This window comes from Macaca mulatta, chromosome 6 (assembly GCF_049350105.2).
Source record: "Macaca mulatta isolate MMU2019108-1 chromosome 6, T2T-MMU8v2.0, whole genome shotgun sequence".
Lineage (NCBI taxonomy): Eukaryota > Metazoa > Chordata > Mammalia > Primates > Cercopithecidae > Macaca > Macaca mulatta.
Window position 1 is genome coordinate 101300686 of NC_133411.1, and position 23081 is coordinate 101323766.

General features: G+C 38.6%; 1 protein-coding gene across 8 annotated transcripts in view; it reads right to left on the reverse strand.

Moving 5' to 3' along the window:
• MCTP1 (multiple C2 and transmembrane domain containing 1) overlaps positions 1 to 23081 on the reverse strand; it is a 596052-nt gene that overhangs the window by 228296 nt on the left and 344675 nt on the right. For all 8 annotated transcript variants that reach the window (XM_015140441.3, XM_015140440.3, XM_028850075.2 and 5 more), the window contains exons 4-5: positions 16160 to 16239; positions 8184 to 8295 (exon numbers count right to left, since the gene is read on the reverse strand). In XM_015140441.3, the coding sequence (XP_014995927.2) occupies positions 8184 to 8295; positions 16160 to 16239 (192 nt within the window). The remainder of the gene's footprint in view (positions 1 to 8183; positions 8296 to 16159; positions 16240 to 23081) is intronic.

The following is a 23081-nucleotide window of genomic DNA, read 5'->3' on the forward strand; positions in this document are numbered from 1 at the left end:
TGAAAAAAACACATTGTGTCTCATAATTTCCAATGGCTCCTTTTGGTGGTGGAGGTTGAGGGTGTACATGACTTGATCAGGTATATAATATTTTTTCTCTTCAAACACATTCAAAATCTTTTGCTTTGGTGGCATTGTAGAATTGTCTCTGCTTCCAGTTCATCTTTAACTACATCAGAGTCTACAGATGCTTTCAATTGAAAACAAATGCTGCATACTGTAATGGCTACTAGTGCATTTTCCTGCTAAATGTTTAGTGAGGCCTGCCGCGGTGGCTCACGCCTGTAATCCCAGCTCTATGGGAGGCCAAGGCGGGCGGATCGCGAGGTCAGGAGATCCAGACCACCCTGGCTAAGACAGTGAAACCCCTTCTCTACTTTAAATACAAAAAAATTAGCCGGGTGTGGTGGCGGGCGCCTGTAGTCCCAGCTACTCGGGAGGCTGAGGCAGGAGAATGGCGTGAACCCGGGAGGCGGAGCTTGCAGTGAGCTGAGATCGCGCCACTGCGCTCCAGCCTGGGTGACACAGCAAGACTCCGTCTCAAAAAAAAAAAGAAAAAAGAAATGTTTAGTGAAAGCATATCCTTTAAACTAGTTAGTTTGTGTCATACTAATAAATATGTATGGCCAAAAGTTTTAATTAAGGTTCTAGAGCTTTGTAATGCATCCCCAAGATCACTAATCTCTTGAATAAACTAAATCATAAAAGCTCAATGATTTTTTTTGTTTCCTCTCTTCACTTTAAAAAATTTCTCAATGAACACTGAAGTATTAACCTTCCTGATTAACCTCTTTCCCCTCTCTTTGCTTTACTATTATCTTTAAGGCAGATGAAGTGGAGAATAGGAAATATTCAGGGCAAGGAATATAGCTTAAAGTGCTTGTGCCATATTTGTATATCAGAGAAATGCACTTTAAGAACTGTATCTCTTTCAGGAGGATTCACCATAAAAAAGAACCATGTCAGAAACTACTCATGGATTAGAATAACACAAAAATGGAAAGATTTTAATATAAGATGAGGGCAACCTTTAACCTAAACCACAAGAATGAATGTGTACATTCTAGGGTAAAAACTAAGACTAGCATAACATTTTCAAAGATAATTATACGTTCCTCTTTTCTATAGGGAGTGGTCGTATAGGGCATATTTTCTCTACATACAGTCTTTATTAAATGTTGACCAAAACATAAAATAATAATAGATTTCCTAAGGTTACAATGATTCCTCATCACCCCTCCTTTTTTTTTTTTTTTAGTCAGGAAACTGCAAAACACTGTTATCAAATACTATTATAGAAATAATCTATGTTTTCAAAGTACTAAATGTCCAGTTCATTTTGAAGCAACAAATCCCAGCATTGGGTTATAGAGGTGGCCATCTAGGGGGACATGTAATAAATCTTTATTTTTGATGTTAAATGATATATTATCATCAGTATCATCATCATCATCATCATCACCACCACCACCACTTCCTCCATCATCACCAAAAGGCAACTAGAAACCAAATACTTAAGTGGTATGTTATATTTACAAAAACTGCCCCATAAGAGTTGGATAATAAATGTTCAACTTTCTCACCAAGCAGAGTTTCAATGGACAAAGAATGGTATCTCCTAGAGACAATATTTTGAGTCAAATCAATCAATAACAATTAAGATATATAAAAAGTACAATCTACTAATTCACGGTCATTTATCATCATTATCTAGCATCTGAGAATTTTATCATATAAAATTCTATTATATAAGAAATGTTATGCTATGTAAAAGGGCCATAGAACATTAGAAAGAGTGAAATCTCATGGTAACACTAGTCAATATTACAAGGATTCCACAAAGTCACATCCCCTGACTCACAAGCACCACATAAAATTAACCTTCTACAGTAAAACAAAATATAGGGCCAGTATTTGTCCTGTCTCTCAAAATAGCTTTATAAGCAGGCTGCAAGGTTTTCTTTTTCAGATTGAGAAACTGATACAATAAAAGTCAGTGATTACCCTAAGTATAAATAGGAAATATTTAGCAGTTATGAGAACCCATTCATTATTTTCCTAATTCAGTATCTAAAGTTCTATTACTATACCCAGTGACTCTCAAAATGACCCTAGATTTTATAACATTTCTGCCTCTTGAGCCAAATCTATTAGCAAAGCAATGGGTTTAAGTATCTCACTTCTAAGTCCCTTTTTCTTTTAGGTAGTTGGGTTAAGGTCAATTCAATAAAACTAAAACAGTACAAAAGTTAAAAAGAAAATTAATTTAATAGATAAACTATTAATAATGTTTTCTCGCTATCTGTGAGACATGTTAGAGAAGGAAGATTGGGGATTGTTAAAAATAGAAGATGAAGCAAATTATAGAAAAATAAGATTTATTTTTTGCTCTATGATCTTAACTTCAGCTGAGAAACATATGAATTAATTTTTGAAAGGATTATTACCTGATATTATTATAGTACAATTCAAATTCTTCATTAGCAGCTCAACTTCCTTGAAGCCAGTAAAAGGAATGAAGTAGCATAAAAATATGGCTTGTGATAGAGCTGCAGAAGGAATTGTTTTTAAAAGACTCCACAATCTCAATCCGTTTTTTAATTTTTATCTTTTGTTGAAGTGACTTTTTAGGCAATTATATAACTACTGTACATATAAAAAATCACAGAATAATTAGATACAATAGTAACATACATCTTATAAAGCATACATATATTCAACTTTTTGTAGGTAGATATTTCTTCAAATGTTGGCTGTGTAATAATTCTGAAGAATATCAAAACTAATCCAAGACAAAGAAGTTTTTTGTTTTTTTTTTTTTAATTCATCAAAGGCCAACTAAGGTCATTCATATGTTTCTTTGAATTTTCTATTTTTTAGCCTTAGGCAAGCAATTTGTAGGTCTAGGTTATTTAAGAGAGTGTGTAACACAAATTAACTCACTTTTATTTCACAAATTCTCCAATGAAGAAAGCTGTGGATTGAACTCTGCTAGAAAAAGAGCCAGAAAGAACTCAAACACACTATCAGACAAATTGCCATATATAGGACACACATATATGCACTACACACTTTTACAGGTTCAAAAATAGGACATGCAATCAAAACAGAAATGACAATTGTGCCATGCAACTCATCAGCATGCCCCCCAAGGAGGTTTTTGTTTCTTGTACACACAATGCTGGAGACTTAAAATGTATATACATATATATCTGTTCACATCTGGGAATTTTTTTAAAAGACTCAATCATGACCTCAATGGAGAAGATTTTGATATGGCACCTATGAAATACAAATTGCTGCAATTAGACATTGAATATTTTAGAGGCTTTAGTAGATTCAGTAGGCTGATAGGTTTTTCAACTCGTTCTTCACTTTTACTGATTTCTAGAGCTGGCAATCCACACAAGGAGAAATCATCCCAACTGCATAATTCATGGAACGTATTGTTACTATTAACAGTGCATAAAAAACTCACAAGATGACTGTTTTAGAAATCTTACCACTTTGTAATGCTAAGGACTCTGTACTTCCAGTTACTCATTTCTTCCTACCTTGGCATAGCATTTTATTCACATTAATGTTCTATTTCCTATTTGATCATTAGGTTTTATCTGTAAAAGGCTCTTGAAACACATCTCTTTCATTCTCCATTTTTAATACATATAAAATATTTAGCAAAGTTTTATCAATACAGGCATACGAATAAACATGTGGTTTTTGAACTAACATCTTCAGTGCTAAAAGCCTGAAATAAATTATTTCTGAGCTAGTAATCAAAGAGAACAGAACTCTTGTAATTTTACTCTGTGAGGGTCAATGTAAAATTTGCCTTTATTCCTTTCTTACATAATTCTCGTTTTCTAGGGATTGTGAAGCATACAGTAACTGATTTCTGGTTTGTTGCATTTTTAGCTTAAATTTCTCTAAATAAAATTTGTTTCTGAATAATTTGTGAAAGTTCAGCATGCCATTTTTACAGCTGCAGTATGTTATGTCTTTTAGATATCTGAAAATTTAACTAGAAGATACATTGGATCTGTGATTTTTAACCAAGAAACTTCAAATGTAGCCCAGAAAAATTACTAAGCTGATATTTGACATGTTACAGAATGAAGAAAATACAGTGATGGGTTTATAATTTATTGTCAATCATTAGAATTCTGTGGGAAGACCAATAAGGCTTGATTTCAAGCAGATTATCATTAATATACTAATTTTGAGAACTTACAAAAGAAAATTAAATCATTATTTAATCATGAGTTGATATTGTTTGTGACAACCTCAGGGATTTGAATATTGAGGTAAGAAAAAAAAACATATACCCTCACTTGGTCTTTTGAAGTCATCATAAGGAAGACTTTATGTATTATATATATATAATTCCCCTCTTATGAGTGATAGGATGTAGGATGGAGGCAAGGTGAACTATACATAGGCATATTTTAGGTACACAGGTAACGCTGAAGAAAGCCTGGACTTGAGAGAAGGTGAACCGTGAAGGAGTTTGTATGGCTGGGACAGAAGTTACAGTGAGGGAACATACATTGCTTGTTGGAGAGCCTTAAAATTTCTCATCAGAAGTTTCCATTTAATTAGAGAAATAGCCACAAGTCACTGAAAACTTAGAAGAAGAAGAAAGAGGGTGTTATAAAGCCTAGTATAATGCTTAGTAGATGATCAATAAGTATTTTGTTTTATACAGATGCCTACAAATGGTTCTTATTCAGAGTTTCAAAACCTAACAACCAGTGTTGCTAAATATAAGAATCAGTTTTAGAGAGCTTAATAAAATAGTTATAGAACTGCAATGTAGGACAAACACAAAAGAAAAGCCAATTTATATGTATTTTGGGGCATTTTCATAACGTAGAGCATATATTTACAAACCCAGGTTCAAATGTAGGACATCCCAATAGCCAGGATACTGAATCCCAGTAGAATCTCCAAGGGGGAATCTTTCTCCCCTCCCTCCTTTCTCCCCTCTCCTCTGGCCCTGCTTGCTTCTATACAACCAAGCCCATGCCTCAGCTATTGATTGTACCCACGAGGATAAGCCAGGATAACCACACTGGTTACCCTTCTCTCTGCTTCCTCAGGGGTGACCGAGGTCAGGACGGAAAGTACAAGGATGTTCACCAGCCAGAGGCTGGCTCTGAACAGACTTGATCACTGTGTCTTTTCTAAGCCCTGGTTGAGCCACTTGCTTCTCTGATGAAGAAAGAAGCCATAAGAGAGTCAATAACAGGAGAGAAGGAGAGAAGACACCATTTCTCTCTTAATGCAGCAGAGAGCGCTGCATGTGCTCTCTGGAACTTTGAAAGAAGAGGGCATGAAGTAAGGCAATGAATGCAAAAAAACTTTCTGAGATGAAAAATACCTTTGGAAAGATTTCTTCCAAAAAATCTGGGGTAGTCAAATGGATTTGAGCCAAGAAAATAGCATGAGGATTTCAGAAGGAACTTTTTGTGTTAAGGGTGAATGTGGCTGAAGAGATATGATGAAGAGAAAGGAAAAGGAGGAAAAGAAGGTGAAGAAAACCATATTTTTGATATATAACTACTTTCATGTAACCCACCTATTTTCTTCTTTATTTGTGTTTGATAACTTACTGATGATCAGCTCCCAGGCACTGTAATATTTTTAGATAATTCTTATATTTAAAAAATAAATTTGAACAACCCTGGAGATTGAGGGATTTTTGAAGGATTGTTGAAGAAAAAATAATGTTGGAAACTACTTTGCCTTTGTTGACATATATTTCTGTGTAATTTAGAACAACTCAGCAGCTTCATAGTAGGGTCTCCTGATATTAACTTGCTCCCTCAAACCCTCAGTTTGATGTTAGAGTGTTTAATAAACATCCCTTTAATGTAAAAATTCAGTTGACTGTACATTATCACATCACCCAAATCACCACAATCGCTGCTATATCATTCCAATCTCCAGGAATATTGCAAGTTTAGATGGTCTGGGACTACACAGGATCTCAGACACTTAGGTATCTTGATTTATGAAGTGCTGTCCTTCATTAAAATAACAAAGAACCCCAGCACAAGAATATTCTATCATCAAGTCTTCTTGATTTTTACCTCCTATAGGTAAACCTGCCAATTTCCCTCCATCTCTACCTCTGACAGTTCTAATCCAAAGTTCCATCATCTTTCACCTGGATTTTCGCCATGGCCTCCTAATTGGTCTCCAGGTATCCATTCTTACCCCTTCAATATATTTTCTACAATGCAGCCACAAAGATTTTCAAAAGGCAAATACGATTCCACTGCTTTCGATTCACAGATCTTTCAATGGATCCCCACAGTTTTTTGGGGAAAGACCCAAAACTTAACATGGTCAATGAGTTCTACACAGTCTGGGCATCGTCCTTCCACCCCAGTGTCGTTATGCACTCTGATCACCCACACTGTCTTTGCTTCCACATTCTCTAAACTCCAGTGGTTTTTCAATTCTTGAAATGCAACATGGTTCCTCTTGTCACCTGGCCTTTGTGTGTGTTGTCTCCTCTGCTTTAAATACCACCTCTCTTTCTTGTTTTTGCTTTATTAAGGCCTGTTTTACACTTCATATTTCAGGTGTTATTTGACTTCCTTCGAGAATCCTTAACCCCTGGCTACTAAAAATTTTCCTATATTTGCTCTTTCAGCAGTATGTACCTCTTTTTCACAGCATTTAAAACAGTTGTTCCTATCAGTGATTAATTGATTCCTGGGTTCTCCACTGGGTCTAAGTTCTATTGTATCCTAAGTGTTCAGCACAGGAACCAGCTTAAAGTAGGTTCTTGGTGAATACTAGACTCATTGAATTATTTGAATAAAACACAAAATGAACATTTACAATTGATTCCTATGTATGGATTAGCCAGCTAGGTTATACTTCTTGGCTTGTGCTGGGTGAAATAATGTCTTCTGAAGTAGTGACTTCTAAGATGACGGGCTTTCATTTCTAAATACTTTTTGTAAAAATTGTTTCTCACCCACCCCTCTGCACAAGGGTGCATGTGCACACATACATACATAATTTTACCAAGCTAAGTTCTCACACTAGGTATTACTATCTGGTAATTCTTATCTAAAAAGAGAAACTTCTTCCTCAGTGAATGAAGTACAGATACTTAACCCAATTTAGCAAATATTATATATAAACATACGTGTCATCATTACATTTCTAAAAAGGATGGAGAGAAATAATTCTTGGAAGGGTGAATTTTTCAATGAGTTTAAAGTATTTCCAAATTTGAAGTTGAATTTCACAATATTTACCTACAGTCTAGTGGAAAATGCCAACAATACCTTTCCAGCAGACAATCTATAACCAACTTTAATCATGCATTATTTCAGGACAGCAATACATACATTGCTGAAATAGAGTATTTCAACTTGCCTAAAAAAATTATGTCTACTACTAAAATGTGTTATAGTCAGAGCTAGTTAGAGTAGTTCCCAGGCACATGAAAGCACATTGAGTCTAATAAATAATCTCTGGCAAGTTGTGGCAGAAAGTACACTAGTAAGCATACTGATGTAGGTCAAGCCTGATATTTTTTAATGTCACTTCAACTCGGGGGGAGTAATTGGCTCCTCTGTGTCCCTTGTCAGTTTCTCATAGCAGCATGGTGTGCAAGGACGTACAGACAGCTAGTGCTGAAAAATGGGTAATATCAATATGGAAGCCCATCAAGAAGATGAAAAGTACTCACTTATCATTCAGTAAACAAATACCAGAAAGCAGAAACTCTGTTATAATTTCACCTCATTTTCTCTGTTGTGGTACACCTGACAATGCAGTCAAAACAGCAGGGTCTGGATACCTTAACGTGGAATTCCAAGTATTCAATTCACTAATAAATGTATTCCCCAAATGAATACTAATATTTGCCTATAATATAACATGTCTGAAATTGAGAAATAAAATTAAAATAAAAATTCAAATCTGTTTCTTATTTACAACAAGAGGTTCTGATCTGGAGGGTGGAACAGGAAATTAGAGTTGAAAAGATACAATAAGCATGAATGAGTAATACCTAGGATACTCACAGAAATAAAGAACAGGGCATATTTTCATAGGCAGCTTCTCTTCATTACTACCTCTGGGTCCAAAGAAAGGCTCACAACATTCGAACAAGAGAGAGCAAGAAAGAGCTCCTACTAGGCTGTGGGGGAACTTACCACATCCCTGGACTCTCCTTCTTTAGGGGTAAGGATGACTGAGAGCAAAATGATTCCAAGATCATGGTCAGGATAATGAGGATCTTTCAGAGTAAGGGTCACATCTGTGGGCCTGTGATAGAAAATATTTAGATTTTGAACAGTCATTAAATGAATAAGCCAAATATATTTTCATTAATACTTTATTCTTTTAAGATAAAAAGCAATTTTGTTTTCCTTTACTTTCTTGGGACAATTTTTGTAATTAAAATATTATCAGTGTATTAAGCTATCCAATAAACTGTGAGTAGATCTGAATTCACCAGATGAATTTCTGCTTTCTAAACCCATGAAGGTTCCAGAAAGTGTTTGAAAAGGCCAAGAAACTACAACCCTATTAAGAAGCCTATCAGTCTCCTTTCTATACTCTCTAAACCCACAGAGAGTAGCACCATACATATACACAAGCACCATACATATACATATACATACACACACGTGAATATATATACACACATATATACATACACATATACATACACACATGTGAATATATATACACACATACATACATACACATATACATACACACATGAATATATATACACACATATATACATGCACATGTACATACACGTGAATATATATATATATACACACATATACACTAAATACACATATGGGGTTACAGTTTGATTTAGTTCATTTTCATGTAATAATTACATACAAAAATAAATAGAAAAACTTCATTATATTTTTTAGTAATTACATGATAAAGATACATGAACATTTACAACTGTCTTATGATGTATTATTCTTTCAGAGATACCTCAGTGTATTACATAGTATAATATAAACATTTATATGACTACAATTATTATCACTTTTTCTATACCCAGAGACTACTGATTTACATTTAGAACAAAACAGCATACACAAATACATTATTTTAAAAAGTAGTAATTAGATATTTTTGTGGTTTTGAGGAGAAGGAATTGCTAGTGAAATACACAAAATATGTTATGTGGCAAAATACACACCAAATGCTCATGTATAAATAATCTCTTTTAGTTTTTGAAATTATTCCAAATTGTCACCATTTCAAATTATTTTTCACCAATGATTTATCTTTAATAGGAAACAAGATAAATTTACGGTTTGGGATTAAGTCTAGTCACTTGCATATCCTTATGCAGAGATCTAAGAGAAAGTACCTGTGAACTTTACAGAAGAACAGCACAGTCTATTCTAGATTGAGCTCAGTTTTCATGATAATAGACTCCATGCAACACTACTTAGGGCACTTCCTACAGTGGTGGGGAGGTGTGAGCCTGTGCTAGGCTATGGGCTGGAATGAAGGACTTAAAGAAAAAGTATAGGAAAGGCTGCTCTTTTGTCCAGTCCGAGGCAACAATGACTATTGGAAGACCAATCAGCCATTGTGCTAAAACTAAGTTGACTGTAATGTGTAATTACAAAGTAGAAAAGTAGTGATCTGGCTCATTACTCTGCTTTCCTGTTTTCCACCATCCCTGCTGCACGATGTAACATGATCATCCAAAACAGCCATGAATTCCTTCTCCTTAAAACCATCAAAGAAGGTTTCACAGCTTCCTTTGCAGCCTATTTCAGCATGCGTGATCTTTTCTAACGGTATTTTTTTATTCTATAGTACAAATCAATTCTTAGTTCCTATGTTGAAATTCACTTCGGAAAAGTACAAGCCCATTATTAGGTGTAAAGAATGATTAATATTAGTAACAATAGCAACTTTGCAACTAAAGAAGCAATGATATGAAACTGAGCAGATACAAATAACTGGCCTCCACCTTAGGAGCACTCCTTGGTAATCCGGCAACGGCAAAATCAGATTCTACCATGGCTCAAGTGACAAGAGAGTTGCTGTTTCTGAAGCAAAGTGCACACACTGTATTTTATATATAGTAGTCCGATTCTTAATAATTATGACTAACATGCATTTTTTTTTATGCCCCATTAAAACCATATGGGCAACGTGAAAGGAAGGAATGTGTCTTTTATCTCTCGATCCCTGGTGCTTAGCACAGTACTGGGTGTCAGGCCTCCGAGCCAAAGCTAAGCCATCATATCCCCTGTGACCTGCACGTACACACCCAGATGGCTGGTTCCTGCCTTAACTGATGACATTACCTTGTGAAATTCCTTTTCCTGGCTCATCCTGGCTCAAAAGCTCCCCAACTGAGCACTTTGTGACCCCCCGCCCCTGCCCGCCAGAGAACAACCCCCTTTGACTGTAATTTTCCTTTACCTACCCAAATCCTGTAAAACAGCCCCACCCCTATCTCCCTTGGCTGGCTCTCTTTTTGGACTCAGCCGTCCATCACCCAGGTGATTAAAAAGCTTTATTGCTCACACAAAGCCTGTTTGGTGGTCTCTTCACATGGACGCGCATGACATGTTAGTGCCGTGACTCGGATAGGGGACCTCCCTTGGGAGATCAATCCCCCGTCCTTCTCCTCTTTGCTCCGTGAGAAAGATCCACCTACAATCTTGGGTCCTCAGACCCACCAGCCCAAGGAACATCTCAACAATTTTAAATCCCGTAAGGTCCCTCTTTTTATTCTCTTCTCCAGCCTCTCTTACTATCCCTCAACCTCTTTCTCCTTTCAATCTTGGCGCCACACTTCAATCTCTCCCTTCTCTTAATTTCAGTTCCTTTCCTTTTCTGGTAGAGACAAAGGCGATGCCTTTTATCCATGGACCCAAAACTCTGGCGCCAGTCACGGACTCGGGAAGACAGTCTTCCCTTGGTGTTTAATCACGCGGAGGACGCCTGCCTGATTATTCACCCATGTTTCAGAGGTGTCTGACCACGAAGGGATGCCTGCCTTGGTCCTTCACCCTTAGCGGCATGTACTGCTTTTCTGGTGGGGGTGGGGTGGGGTGGCGGGGGACGGGGGAAGGGTGGGGGGATGGGGACAGGGGGATGGGGGCTGGGGGGTGGGGGTAGGAGGGCGGTGGAGGGGGATGGGGGCAGGGGGATGGCGGCTGGGGGGGTGGTGGGGGCTGGGGGGGTGGGGGCTGGGGGGGTGGGGGCGGGGTCAAAACCCCCGACCCCTTCTCTCCCTGTCTCTACCCCGTCTCTGCTTTTCTAGGGGGCAAGAACCTGCTGACCCCTTCTCCGCTTTTCTGGGTGGCAAGGACCCCCCAACCCCTTATCTGCACGTCTCTACCCCTTTCCCTCTTTTCTGGGGGGCAAGAAACTCCTGATCCCTTATCTCTGTGCCCAACCCCTTATCTCTGCATCCTGACCCCTTTCCCGCTTTTCTGGAGGGCAAGAACCCTCCAACCCCTTCTCTCCATGTCTCTACTCTCTCTTTGCTCTGGGCTTGCCTCCTTCACTATGGGCAACCTTCCACCCTCCATCCCTCCTTCTTCTCCCTTAGCCTGTGTTCTTAAGAACTTAAAACCTCTTCAACTCACACCTGACCTAAAACCTAAACGCCTTATTTTCTTCTACAGTGCCGCTTGACCCCAATACAAATTCGACAGTGATTCCAAATAGCCAGAAAACAGCACTTTGAATTTTTCCATCCTACAAGATCTAAATAATTCTTGTCGTAAAATAGGCAAACGGTCTGAGGTGCCTGACATCCAGGCATTCTTTTACACATCGGTCCCTCCCTAGTCTCTGTTCCCAATGCAACTCGTCCCAAATCTTCCTTCTTTCCCTCCCGCCTGTCCCCTCAGTCCCAACCCCAAGCATAGCTGAGGTTTTCTAATCTTCCTTTTCTACAGACCCATCTGACCTCTCCCCTCCTCACCAGGCTGAGCTAGGTCCCAATTTTTCCTCAGCCTCCGCTCCCCTACCCTATAATCCTTTTATCACCTCCCCTCCTCACACCCGATCTGGCTTACAGTTCCATTCTTCGACTAGCCCTCCTGCACCTGCCCAGCAATTTCCTCTTAAAAAGGTGGCTGGAGTTAAAGACATAGTCAAGGTTAATGCTCCTTTTTCTTTATCCGACCTCTCCCAAATCAGTTATCGTTTAGGCTCTTTTTCATCAAATATGAAAAACCCAGCACGGTTCATGGCTCATTTGGCAGCAACCCTGAGACGCTTTACAGCCCTAGACCTTAAAAGGTCAAAAGGCCGTCTTATTCTCAATATACATTTTATTACTCAATCCGCTCCCGACATTAAATAAAACCCCCAAAATTAAATTCTGGCCCTCAAACCCCACCACAGGACTTAATGAACCTCGCCTTCAAGCTGTACAATAATAAAGTAGAGGCAGCCAAGTAGCAATGTATTTCTGAGTTGCAATTCCTTGCCTCCACTATGAGAGAAACCCCAGCCACGTCTCCAGTGCACAAGAACTTCCAAATGCCTGAACTGCAGCAGCCAGGCATTCCTCCAGGACCGCCTCCCCCAGAAACTTGCTTCAAGTGCTGGAAATCTGGAAACTAGGCCAAGGAATGTCCGCAGCCCAGGATTCCTCCTAAGCCGTGTCCCATCTGTGCGGGACCCCACTGAAAAATCGGACTGTTCAACTCACCTGGCAGCCACTTCCAGAGCCCCTGGAACTTTGACCCAAGGCTCTGACTGACTCTTTTCCAGATCTTCTTGGCTTAGTGACTGAAGACTGACGCTGCCTGATTGCCTCGGAAGTCCCCTGGACCATCATGGACACTGAGCTTCAGGTAACTCTCACAGTGGTGGGTAAGTCCGTACCCTTCTTAATCAGAATGGAGGCTACCAACTCCACATTATCTTCTTTTCAAAGGCCTGCTTCCCTTGCCTCCATAACTGTTGTGAGTATTGACGGCCAGGCTTCTAAACCTCTTAAAACTCCCCTACTCTAGTGCCAACTTGGACAACATTACTTTATGCAATGTTTTTTAGTTATCCCCACCTGCCCAGCTCCCTTATTAGGATGAGACATTTTAACTAAATTATCTGCTTCCCTGACTGTTCCTGGACTATAGCCACACCTCACTGCCACCCTTTTTCCCAGTTCAAAGCCTCCTTCACATCCTCCCTTTGTATCTCCCCACCTTAAACCACAAGTATAGGACACCTTTACTCCCTCCTTGGCGACCGATCATGCACCCCTTACATCCCATTAAAACCTAATCACCCTTACCCGGCTCAACGCCAGTATCCCATCCTGCAGCACGCTTTAAAAGGATTAAAGCCCATTATCCCTTACCTGTTACAGCATGGCCTTTTAAAGCCTATAAACTCTCTTTACACTTCCCCCATTTTACCTGTCCTAAAACCAGACAAGGCTTACAGGTGATTTCAAGATCTGCGCCTTATCAACCAAATTGTTTTGCCTATCCACCCCATGGTGCCAAAGCCATATACTCTCCTATCCTCAATACCTCCCTCCACAACCCATTATTCTGTTCTGGATCTCAAACGTACTTTCCTTACTATTCCTTTGCACCCTTCATCCCAGCCTCTGTTTGCTTTCACTTGGACTGACCCTGACACCCATCAGGCTCAGCAAATTACCCAGGCTGTACTGATGCAAGGCTTCACAGACAGCCCCCATTACTTCAGTCAAGCCCAAATTTCTTCCTCATCTGTTACCTGTCTCAGCATAATTCTCATAAAAACACACATGCTCTCCCTGCTGATTGTGTCTGGCTAATCACCCAAACTCCAATCCCTTCTACAAAACAACAACTTCTTTCCTTCCTAGGCATGAAGAGCCGAGACCGCATCCTGTACCCTTTCTGTCCAAACAACTTGACCTCACTGTTTTAGCCTAGCCCTCATGTCTGCTTGCAGTGGCTGCCACTGCTTTAATACTGTTAGAGGCCCTACAAATCAAACTATGCTCAACTCACTCTCTACAGTTCTCATAACTTCCAAAATCTATTTTCTTCCCCCCACCATCACTCAAGACAACAATTATGCTGATAAGGTAGCTAGAAAGCAGCCATCAAAAGGCATCAGATATCATTGCTCAGGACAATGCTTACGTTATGTTAGCTAAAAAATGAACTAGCATTCCAACTTCTATCCCTCACAGCAGTTTTCCTCCTTCACATCAGTCACTCCTACCTTCTCCCCCGCTGAAACTTCCACCTATCAAACTCTTCCCACACAAGGCAAATGGTTCTTAGACCAAGGAAAATATCTCCTTCTAGCCTCACAGGCCCATTCTATTCTGTCGTCATTTCATAACCTCTTCCATCGAGGTTACAAGCCACTAGCCTGTCTCTTAGAACCTCTCATTTCCTTTCCATCCTTGAAATCTATCCTCAAGGAAATCACTTCTCAGTGTTCCATCTGCTATTCTACTACTCCTCAGGAATTTCTCAGGCCCCCTCCCTTCCCTACACATCAAGCTTAGGGATTTGCCCCCTCCCAGGATGGGCAAATTGACTTTACTCACATGCCTCGAGTCAGGAAACTAAAATACCTCTTGGTCTGGGTAGACACTTTCACTAGGTAGGTAGTGGCCTTTCCTAGAGGGTCTGAGAAGGCCACCGTGGTCATTTCTTCCCTTCTGTCAGACATAATTCCTCGGTTTGGCCTTCCCACCTCTATACAGTCTGATAGCAGACCAGCCTTTATTAGTCAAATCACCCAAGCAGTTTCTCAGGCTCTTTGTATTCAGTGAAACCTTTATATCCTTTACTGCCCTCAATCTTCAGGAAAGGTAGACGGACTAATGGTCTTTTAAAAACACACCTCACCAAGCTCAGTCACCAACTTATAAAGGACTAGACAATACTTTTACCACTTTCCCTTCTCAGAATTCAGGCCTGTCCTCGGAATGCTACAGGGTACAGCCCATTTGAGCTCCTGTGTGGACACTCCTTTTTATTAGGTCCCAGTCTCATTCCAGACACCAGACCAACTTGGACTGCGCCCCAAAAACTTAGAGTCTAAAAACTCAGCAACCAAGCAAGTAATTACGCTGACCCCCCCTTAGGCTCTCTCTAATTAGATGTCCTAGGTCCTCCCAATTCTTAGTCCTTTAATCCCTGTTTTTTTCCTTCTCTTATTCAGAGCTTGTGTCTTCCGTTTAGTTTTTCAATTTATACAAAACCGCATCCACACCATCACCAATCATTGTATATGACAAATGCTCCTTCTAACAACCCCACAATATCGCCTCTTACCACAAAATCTTCCTTCAGCTTAATCTCTCCCACTCTAGGTTTTCATGCTGCCCCTAATCCCACTTGAAGTAGCTCTAAGAAACATCGCCCATTATCTCTCCATACCACCCCCCAAAAATTTTCGCCACCCCAACACTTAAACACTATTTTGTTTTATTTTTCTTATTAATATAAGAAGACAGGAATGTCAGGCCTCTGAGTCAAAGCTAAGCCATCATATCCCCTGTGACCTGCACGTACACACCCAGATGGCCTTATACACCCAGATGGCATGTACACACCCAGATGTTCCTGCCTTAACTGATGACATTCCACCACAAAAGAAGTGAGAATGGCCTGTTCCTGCCTTAACTGATAACATTACCTTGTGAAATTCCTTTTCCTGGCTCATCCTGTCTCAAAAGCTCCCCAGCTGAGCACCTTGTGACCCCCCCACCCCTGCCCGCCAGAGAACAATCCCCTTTGACTGTAATTTTCCTTTACATATCCAAATCCTGTAAAATGGCCCCACCCCTATCTCCCTTGGCTGACTCTCTTTTCAGACTCAGCCCGCCTGCACCCAGGTGATTAAAAAGCTTTATTGCTCACACAAAGTCTGTTTGGTGGTCTCTTCACACGGATGCTCATGACACTGGGAAACACAGCAGGTAGGCATCCAAGAAGTTTTTGGTTGAAAAGTTGTTGAATGAGGCAGTCAGGGAAGATGCCATTATTTCCACTGAGTAAGTGAGGAAGATGGATTTGAGAAAGGCTGACTAGCATGAAGGCTCACCACGGTGAATGACAGAACTAGACCCCAGATCAGCTGACATTTTCTGTTACACAAGCCCACTGCATGACAAGGGGTGGTGATATTACAGCAGTTCAAAAGTTACCTGTTTAACTCCAATTGTGTCAGATCCAGAAAGGCTGAGCCCATAAAGTCATCCTGTAGTCCAAAATCATAGTCAAATACCTGAGAAGCCAAAGAGAAAAAGCCTTGTTATAAATATCTCCAATACAAGCTTTATGTGATAACGTCTTGGTCATAAAATGTTGGTTGTCTGTGTCACCAAAAGCACACTAATATTTATTTTTTAAAATAATTGTTTTTGTACTTTGGAATATTAGAGTCTCACAAAATACTTAAAGAAAATTACATTTTATTTTTTACTTAACATTACTGATTGATTATATCAAATAGAACTTTAAGGTAGATGTAACAATCAAATAAAATATAGTAAATCTTCAAAAATGTGGGAAGAAGTATATAATTCAAAAGTATGTCTTTCATATTGGGCTACGGTTGATGAGAATATGATTCCAATATCTTCATATTTTTAGGCCATTAAAGATACATTTTGTGATATAGGACAATGCCACTTTAAACATACAAATAAGTAAAAAGATACTATGATTAATGTACTTTATAAAGTTTTACTAAGGTTAAGTTAAAATAAAGTTTTATTGTCACAAACAATTACTGGGGGATAATACGAATATGACTAACAACAAAAAAACTAAAATGAAAGGAAAAGAAAGAGATAATGTGCTTCTTCCTTTTGTCAATACTCTCTATCCAGTATCTTCTCTGTGTCTTGTGTGGTTCTTATTCACTCTGTGGTAAGTAAGACAGACAATGTCTCTGACCTCTTGGATTCTACATGGAGGGTCTGAGATGGCCTATAAATACCTAAATACAGTTCAGTTATAAGTGCCATGGAGCAAATAAATGTCTAAGAGGTGTGTGGGGAGCTGCTATTTTAGATGAGGAGACCAGGAACTCCTCTCTGAGGAAGAATATTTGTGTAGACACCCAAATAATGGGAAGGAGTATGCTATGCTAGTATGAGCAAGAGCCCTCCAGCTGAAGGAAACGGCAAGCCCAGGAGAGGGACTGATGTGTTTCACACATCAGTTGTGATCAGCAAGAAACGAGTGGGGTTGAAGCAAATGGAGAGAGACAGAGAATGGAAGGATGCTGGAGGGATAGTTCAGAGCTAGATAAGTTAGGGCCATTTCCAAAGGATGCTAAGTGAATGGGAACTGGCTAATTTCCATCCATCTATTAATTTTGTCACTCATTCATTCCCTCAGCCAATACTGACTAAGTACTTATTATGTGCCAGGCAATATGCTAGCAACTGAGTAAACAGTGGTAAGCATAACTGCCATTCCCAATGCTTACAGTTTAGTGAGGGAGACAGACATTAAACAAGGAAGTGCATAGGTGATACACAGTTACAAATTCTGACAAGTGTTTTAAGGAAAAGAAGAGAGAATGAAAAGAAAGTGAGGAAGTAAGTAAGGAAGATCAGGGAAACCCTTCACAACGAAAGAAAAAAAAAATGCTACCAGATGAAATGTAGAGCTGTCACTTCCTGACCTTTTCAGACAGAAAACATTTGTATTGAACACTGGAGTAATTGAGCATAACCAGATAAATCTGCTCTTGAATGGATGACCCAGGCCTTTGGCTGCTCCAGAATGTGAGAATCTATGAAGCTGAATCAATAGCCCCGCACTCCTATGCTCAGTTCTTGGCACAACAGTTAGAAAGCTCAAAGCAGAGCAGCCCTGAATCAGTTGCTGGGTTTTTGTTGCTGTTGTTGTTGTTGTTTCTTCCGTATTACAGGTGTACTTCAATTTAAGAAAACTTAATATGTAAAAATTTGATACTTAAATAAAAAGATAAATACTTTGCATTACAAAAGGATTCTTAGATTTGAAGAGTCACATGGGGATTTATTTAAGTAATAAGCTCCCCTAATGCCTTTTAAATTATTCAATTTGCAGTCATTTGATTTACATACAACCTTTCAAGAATGCATTTATTGTAGAAAGCTCAGCACTCCTGCAATAAATATTCTCCTTGATCAATTACACTTCTGAGCGTTAGTCATCTGCTCAGTGGCATAGCACATGCATGTATTGCACATCTTAGGCAACTGACATCTCTGTATTTGCAAGTGGCTGCAGCAGTGTATTTTACAACATACAATTTACACCAAAACACTGGAGAAATTTCTCTTGTGGAATCTTATCTAATCATATCACCCTTAGGCTTAAAGTCTTAGGAGAGAAAATAGGTGGCATATAATCAGTGAGATCACCTGAGGTTCACCCACACATATGAGGTGGAGAGCTGTGAATCCAGTGAATTTATTAGTGCAGACAGCCCAACTGGGCGATTCAACATCCAACATCTTTTCACTCTCATAGTGAGAGTCTTTCCTATTATCCAACTGCTAGATGTCTACTTTAGCTCTCAATTCCTATTAATCTGCAAAGGCATAAACGTGGGAAGAAAAGGAAACACTAGAATCCATGCATTAATGAAATTATTAGCTATGCTACTTGGTTCCAAGCTCTACATACTATTTATTTGTCAGAGGGAGCATTGCTCTATGTGAGCTTCAGAAATACAGAGCATAGGAGAGATATAAAATAGGAAAAGGTACTCCCACTGCACTAACAATAAGCACAGTTAATGCTTATTAATGTTTATTCAATATTTACTAGGCACAACCCAGTTAACAAGGTATTGTTGTTTCTATTTTTCAGATAATGAATCCAAAGCTGAAAAAGTACATGTTATTTTCTCCCCAAATCCTAGGGCTAGTAAGACACAATATTCAAATCTTGTTGTATCGAGTGTCATAAACAGAGTGTGTTTAAATTTCACAAATATATCTTAGGCACTCACTCTAAGAGAAGCATTGAGAATTAAAACATGAATGATTCAGATGAGATTCTTGCTTTCATGGAGCCTTCACACCATTAGTTGGAAACATTAGATAGCAGGTAGAAGTTGTTTGGGACTTGGTAACACCTTCTGCATTCTCAAGTGAGTTTAGAACAATAAATATTTAATTTTAAACAACAAATTCACTTTACTGTTCACTGAAAATCCATTGGGAAGTGCACCAGTTAAAATGCTTTTGCTTTTGTTTTTAATAGAAAACTCAACTGGCTTTAATTTCTAGCTCAAATGACTGAAGAAATGTCTAAAGGTAATTATGGCTTCTGGGAAGTTTTAATTTGGCAGTTCAAAATGATTCATGCATTTATTAATGCATTTATTTGAAAAATATTTGGTGAGCACCCACAATGTTCCAGGTACTGTTCTAGGCATTTGAAATACAGCAGTGATCAAAACAGTCAGTCTTTGATTTCTTGGAGCTTACATATGGGGTGGTGAGAGATAGGCAATAAAGAAATACATATGCCAAGTAGTAGTGATAAGTGCTAAGGAGATAAGTACTATTTCAGAGTACTAGAGTGATGGGAACTACTATTCATACATGATGTTCAGAAAGGACAATCAGAGTGGGAGGTATTTCCCCATGATGGGAAAAGTGTGCTTCATAATGAGGGAATAGGAAAGTGCATTCCATGAAAAGGAAAGTGTCTTCCACAAGGAGGGAACAGAAAATAGAAAGGCACTGAGGAAACTGGCCAGGGGTCAGTGAGGCTGAAAGTAGTAAGCAAGAGAAGAGTGCTGGAACATTAGTTCAGGCTTAGGCCATGGGGCCTACTAACATATTTTAAAGTCTGGGAGAAGGATCCAGAGAGGAGACTGAGAAGCAACAGCTACTTAGGGAGCAGGAAGACCAGGAGAGTGGTATCCTGAAAACAAACTGAAGAAAGAATGTTAAGATGGAGGAAGTAGTTAACTATATCAAAGGTAAATGATATAGCCTAATCCTATTTCTGCCTCTCCAGTTCTCATCAGAGCTTCCTCATCATTACTGCCTCAATAGCTCCCCTAGGGTCCTAATGAACCCTAGTTTGGGTTCTCTGTTAGGGATATTAGTTGAGGATTTTCCCAACGTATATCCCTTTTTACCTTTTCTATGGGCTCCCAATTTTTCTCTTTGAAGATCCATATGGTTCAATGGACACTGACTTCACCATTGCCTTTAAAAATAAAGGCAACCTTTGCTAGCCATTAAGCCACTTCCATATCTTTGGCCAGTAAATAGGCATGTGATACGAGCTGGCCCATCTGGAATGGATTCAGTACTTGGCTGGGAATGTTGGGACAAAGCAGCTCACACTTCCCCACTAGACTTGAATAAAGAAGCATGCCACTCTGGACCTCCTGGCAGTTGTTTCCATTTAAATGTCCAGAAAAGTGGCTCCCTACCTGTGCCTCCGAATAACCTATTGAGGTGTTTTAAAAATACAGAAGCCTGGACTCTACTTCGGAAGTCCTGAATCAGAGTCTTAGCAAGTGAAATTTGGACCTCTAGATTCTTTAAACCTTTAGGAATAACTCTGGTGTACAACCAGGGATGAGAATCATTGGTATATGACATTTTTTAAGTGCCCTTATAAGCTACTGACAATTATTTTGGACAGGACAGTAATGTGGTCCTTAACTTAAACAGAGCTTAGAGTAACATTTTCAACTTTAACTCTTAAGCTTGGATAGAAATGAATCATTAAAAAGTCAGGAAACAACAGGTGCTGGAGAGGATGTGGAGAAATAGGAACGCTTTTACACTGTTGGTGGGACTGTAAACTAGTTCAACCATTGTGGAAGACAGTGTGGCGATTCCTCAAGGATCTAGAACTAGAAATACCATTTGACCCAGCCATCCCATTACTGGGTATATACACAAAGGATTATAAGTCATGCTGCTATAAAGACACATGCACACGTATGTTTATTGCAGCACTATTCACAATAGCAAAGACTTGGAACCAACCCAAATGTCCATCAATGACAGACTGGATTAAGAAAATTTGGCACATATACACCATGGGATACTATGCAGCCATAAAAAAGGATGAGTTCGTGTCCTTTGTAGGGATGCAGCTGGAAACCATCATTCTCAGTAAACTATCGCAAGAACAGAAAACCAAACACTGCATGTTCTCTCTCATAGGTGGGAATTGAACAATGAGAACACTTGGACACAGTAAGGGGAACATCACACACTGGGGCCTGTTGTGGGGTGGGGGGAGGGGTGAGGGATAGCATTAGGAGATATACCTAATGTAAATGACGAGTTAATGGGTGCAGCACACCAACATGGCACATGTATACACATGTAACAAACCTGCACATTGTGCACATGTACCCTAGAACATAAAGTATAATAAAAAATAAGTAATAATAATAGTAAAATAAATGAATTATTTAAGGAAATGTCCAATTTGTTAAAATGACCATCTTAGAAACAGTTATGTGGTCCCATACAATTATTTTTCTAATCTATCAAAATGTTTCTATTTTTTAGAAGAGTGCTCCCAATTAATACTCTGATCTCCAACTCATGATTAGGCCAAACAAACAACAATTTACATAAATAGATTCCCCTTTATGTTACTTTTATCTCTTCTACTGTAATTCTAGTGTTCACTGTGAACCTGGGATAATAATGTCAGTGAAATAACAATGGAGAATTTGAATTCAACTGAAATGGGTGTCAAATTTATCCTATTATCTAAGATGTGTGTTGGAGCATCACTGTGAATACAGGGCAGACTAAAGTGGTTCCTATCTCAATTAAAAGCACTGCATTTTAACTCCAAGCTTCTATTCTTACCTTATTATATATAGATTGTATAGCTATTTCTCCAAGCCTTGTTCTCACCTGCACAGAATATGTTCTTTTCATTCAAATTAAAAGTTACATAAATTCCAACCAATTGCAAAGAACATTTTTATTTTGTGTAGTTTTTTTTTTTTTAACTGATAGTTCTAAGTTTTTTTTTAAATAAAATGTTTTTACAAGAAAAGGTACAAGCACTTCAACTTGAATGCACTTTTATAACCTTGGCTCAGAATTGAATTTTGTTTTCCTTGGCAATTTTTACATTGATAGAAATCAGATTACAGGCTACTGATGGACTCTTCTTTTTCCTCTAACTATAGATAGGAGGGTTGTATACTTAATGTGTTCTAATTATCTAGTTCACAGATGCATTTCATACTCTCAGTCACTACCGCATTGATTAGTCCCTAAAAAATCTTTTGGGCAAGTAAGTAATAATCTGTTGTGGAGGATGTGGGCATCATATCAGAACTCAGTCAGTCAAACACACAGGCCTGCATAGAGACAATAAAAATGATGCAATTTTTATGAAATTCTAATAACTTCAAATATTATTTCCACCAAGGTACCTTATTTGATTCTTCCTTCAAGATTAGGCAAAAAATGGAACACAAATAATGGAAAAAATATAGCAAAAAGTTACAGATTTTCTTCGAAGAAAAGCCCTAGGCATTTTACAGAAAATGAAAATCAACTGAAAAAAAATAGGAAAGCATTTAAAAAGTATATTTAATACTTTAAAAATATTATAAAGTATTGCATATAATAAAGTAACATCATTTTATATGTGTACTAGTGTCTCAGAGACTTGTATGATTTCTATTTAACTTGTCTTTCTTACATAGAAATGTAAAAAGTAACAATGTAAAAATGTAAGTAAAAGTATTAAAATATTTAAAAATGACTGTGTATCCTCTTCTGTATGGTAGAAGCTACATTGTGGCTACATAATCTTATAAATGGAAAGCTCAAAGTGATTTGAAAAAAAGTTCAACAACCTTTGGGCTTTCTTTCTTAGCTTCTCTACTCAGTGTGTCATTAGCCAAGCCTTCTGACCTGCATACAGTGTTGCTGTCTTCATTTACAGCATATATACATTTATAGTATATGTATGTGTACTGTATATATGTAGACTATATATATACAGTAAATGTATAGATACATGCATATATATACCTATACTGTATATTTATACATATAAATACATACGTGTATATTCTTGTTCTCAAGTCAAGACCATTACTGCCACAAT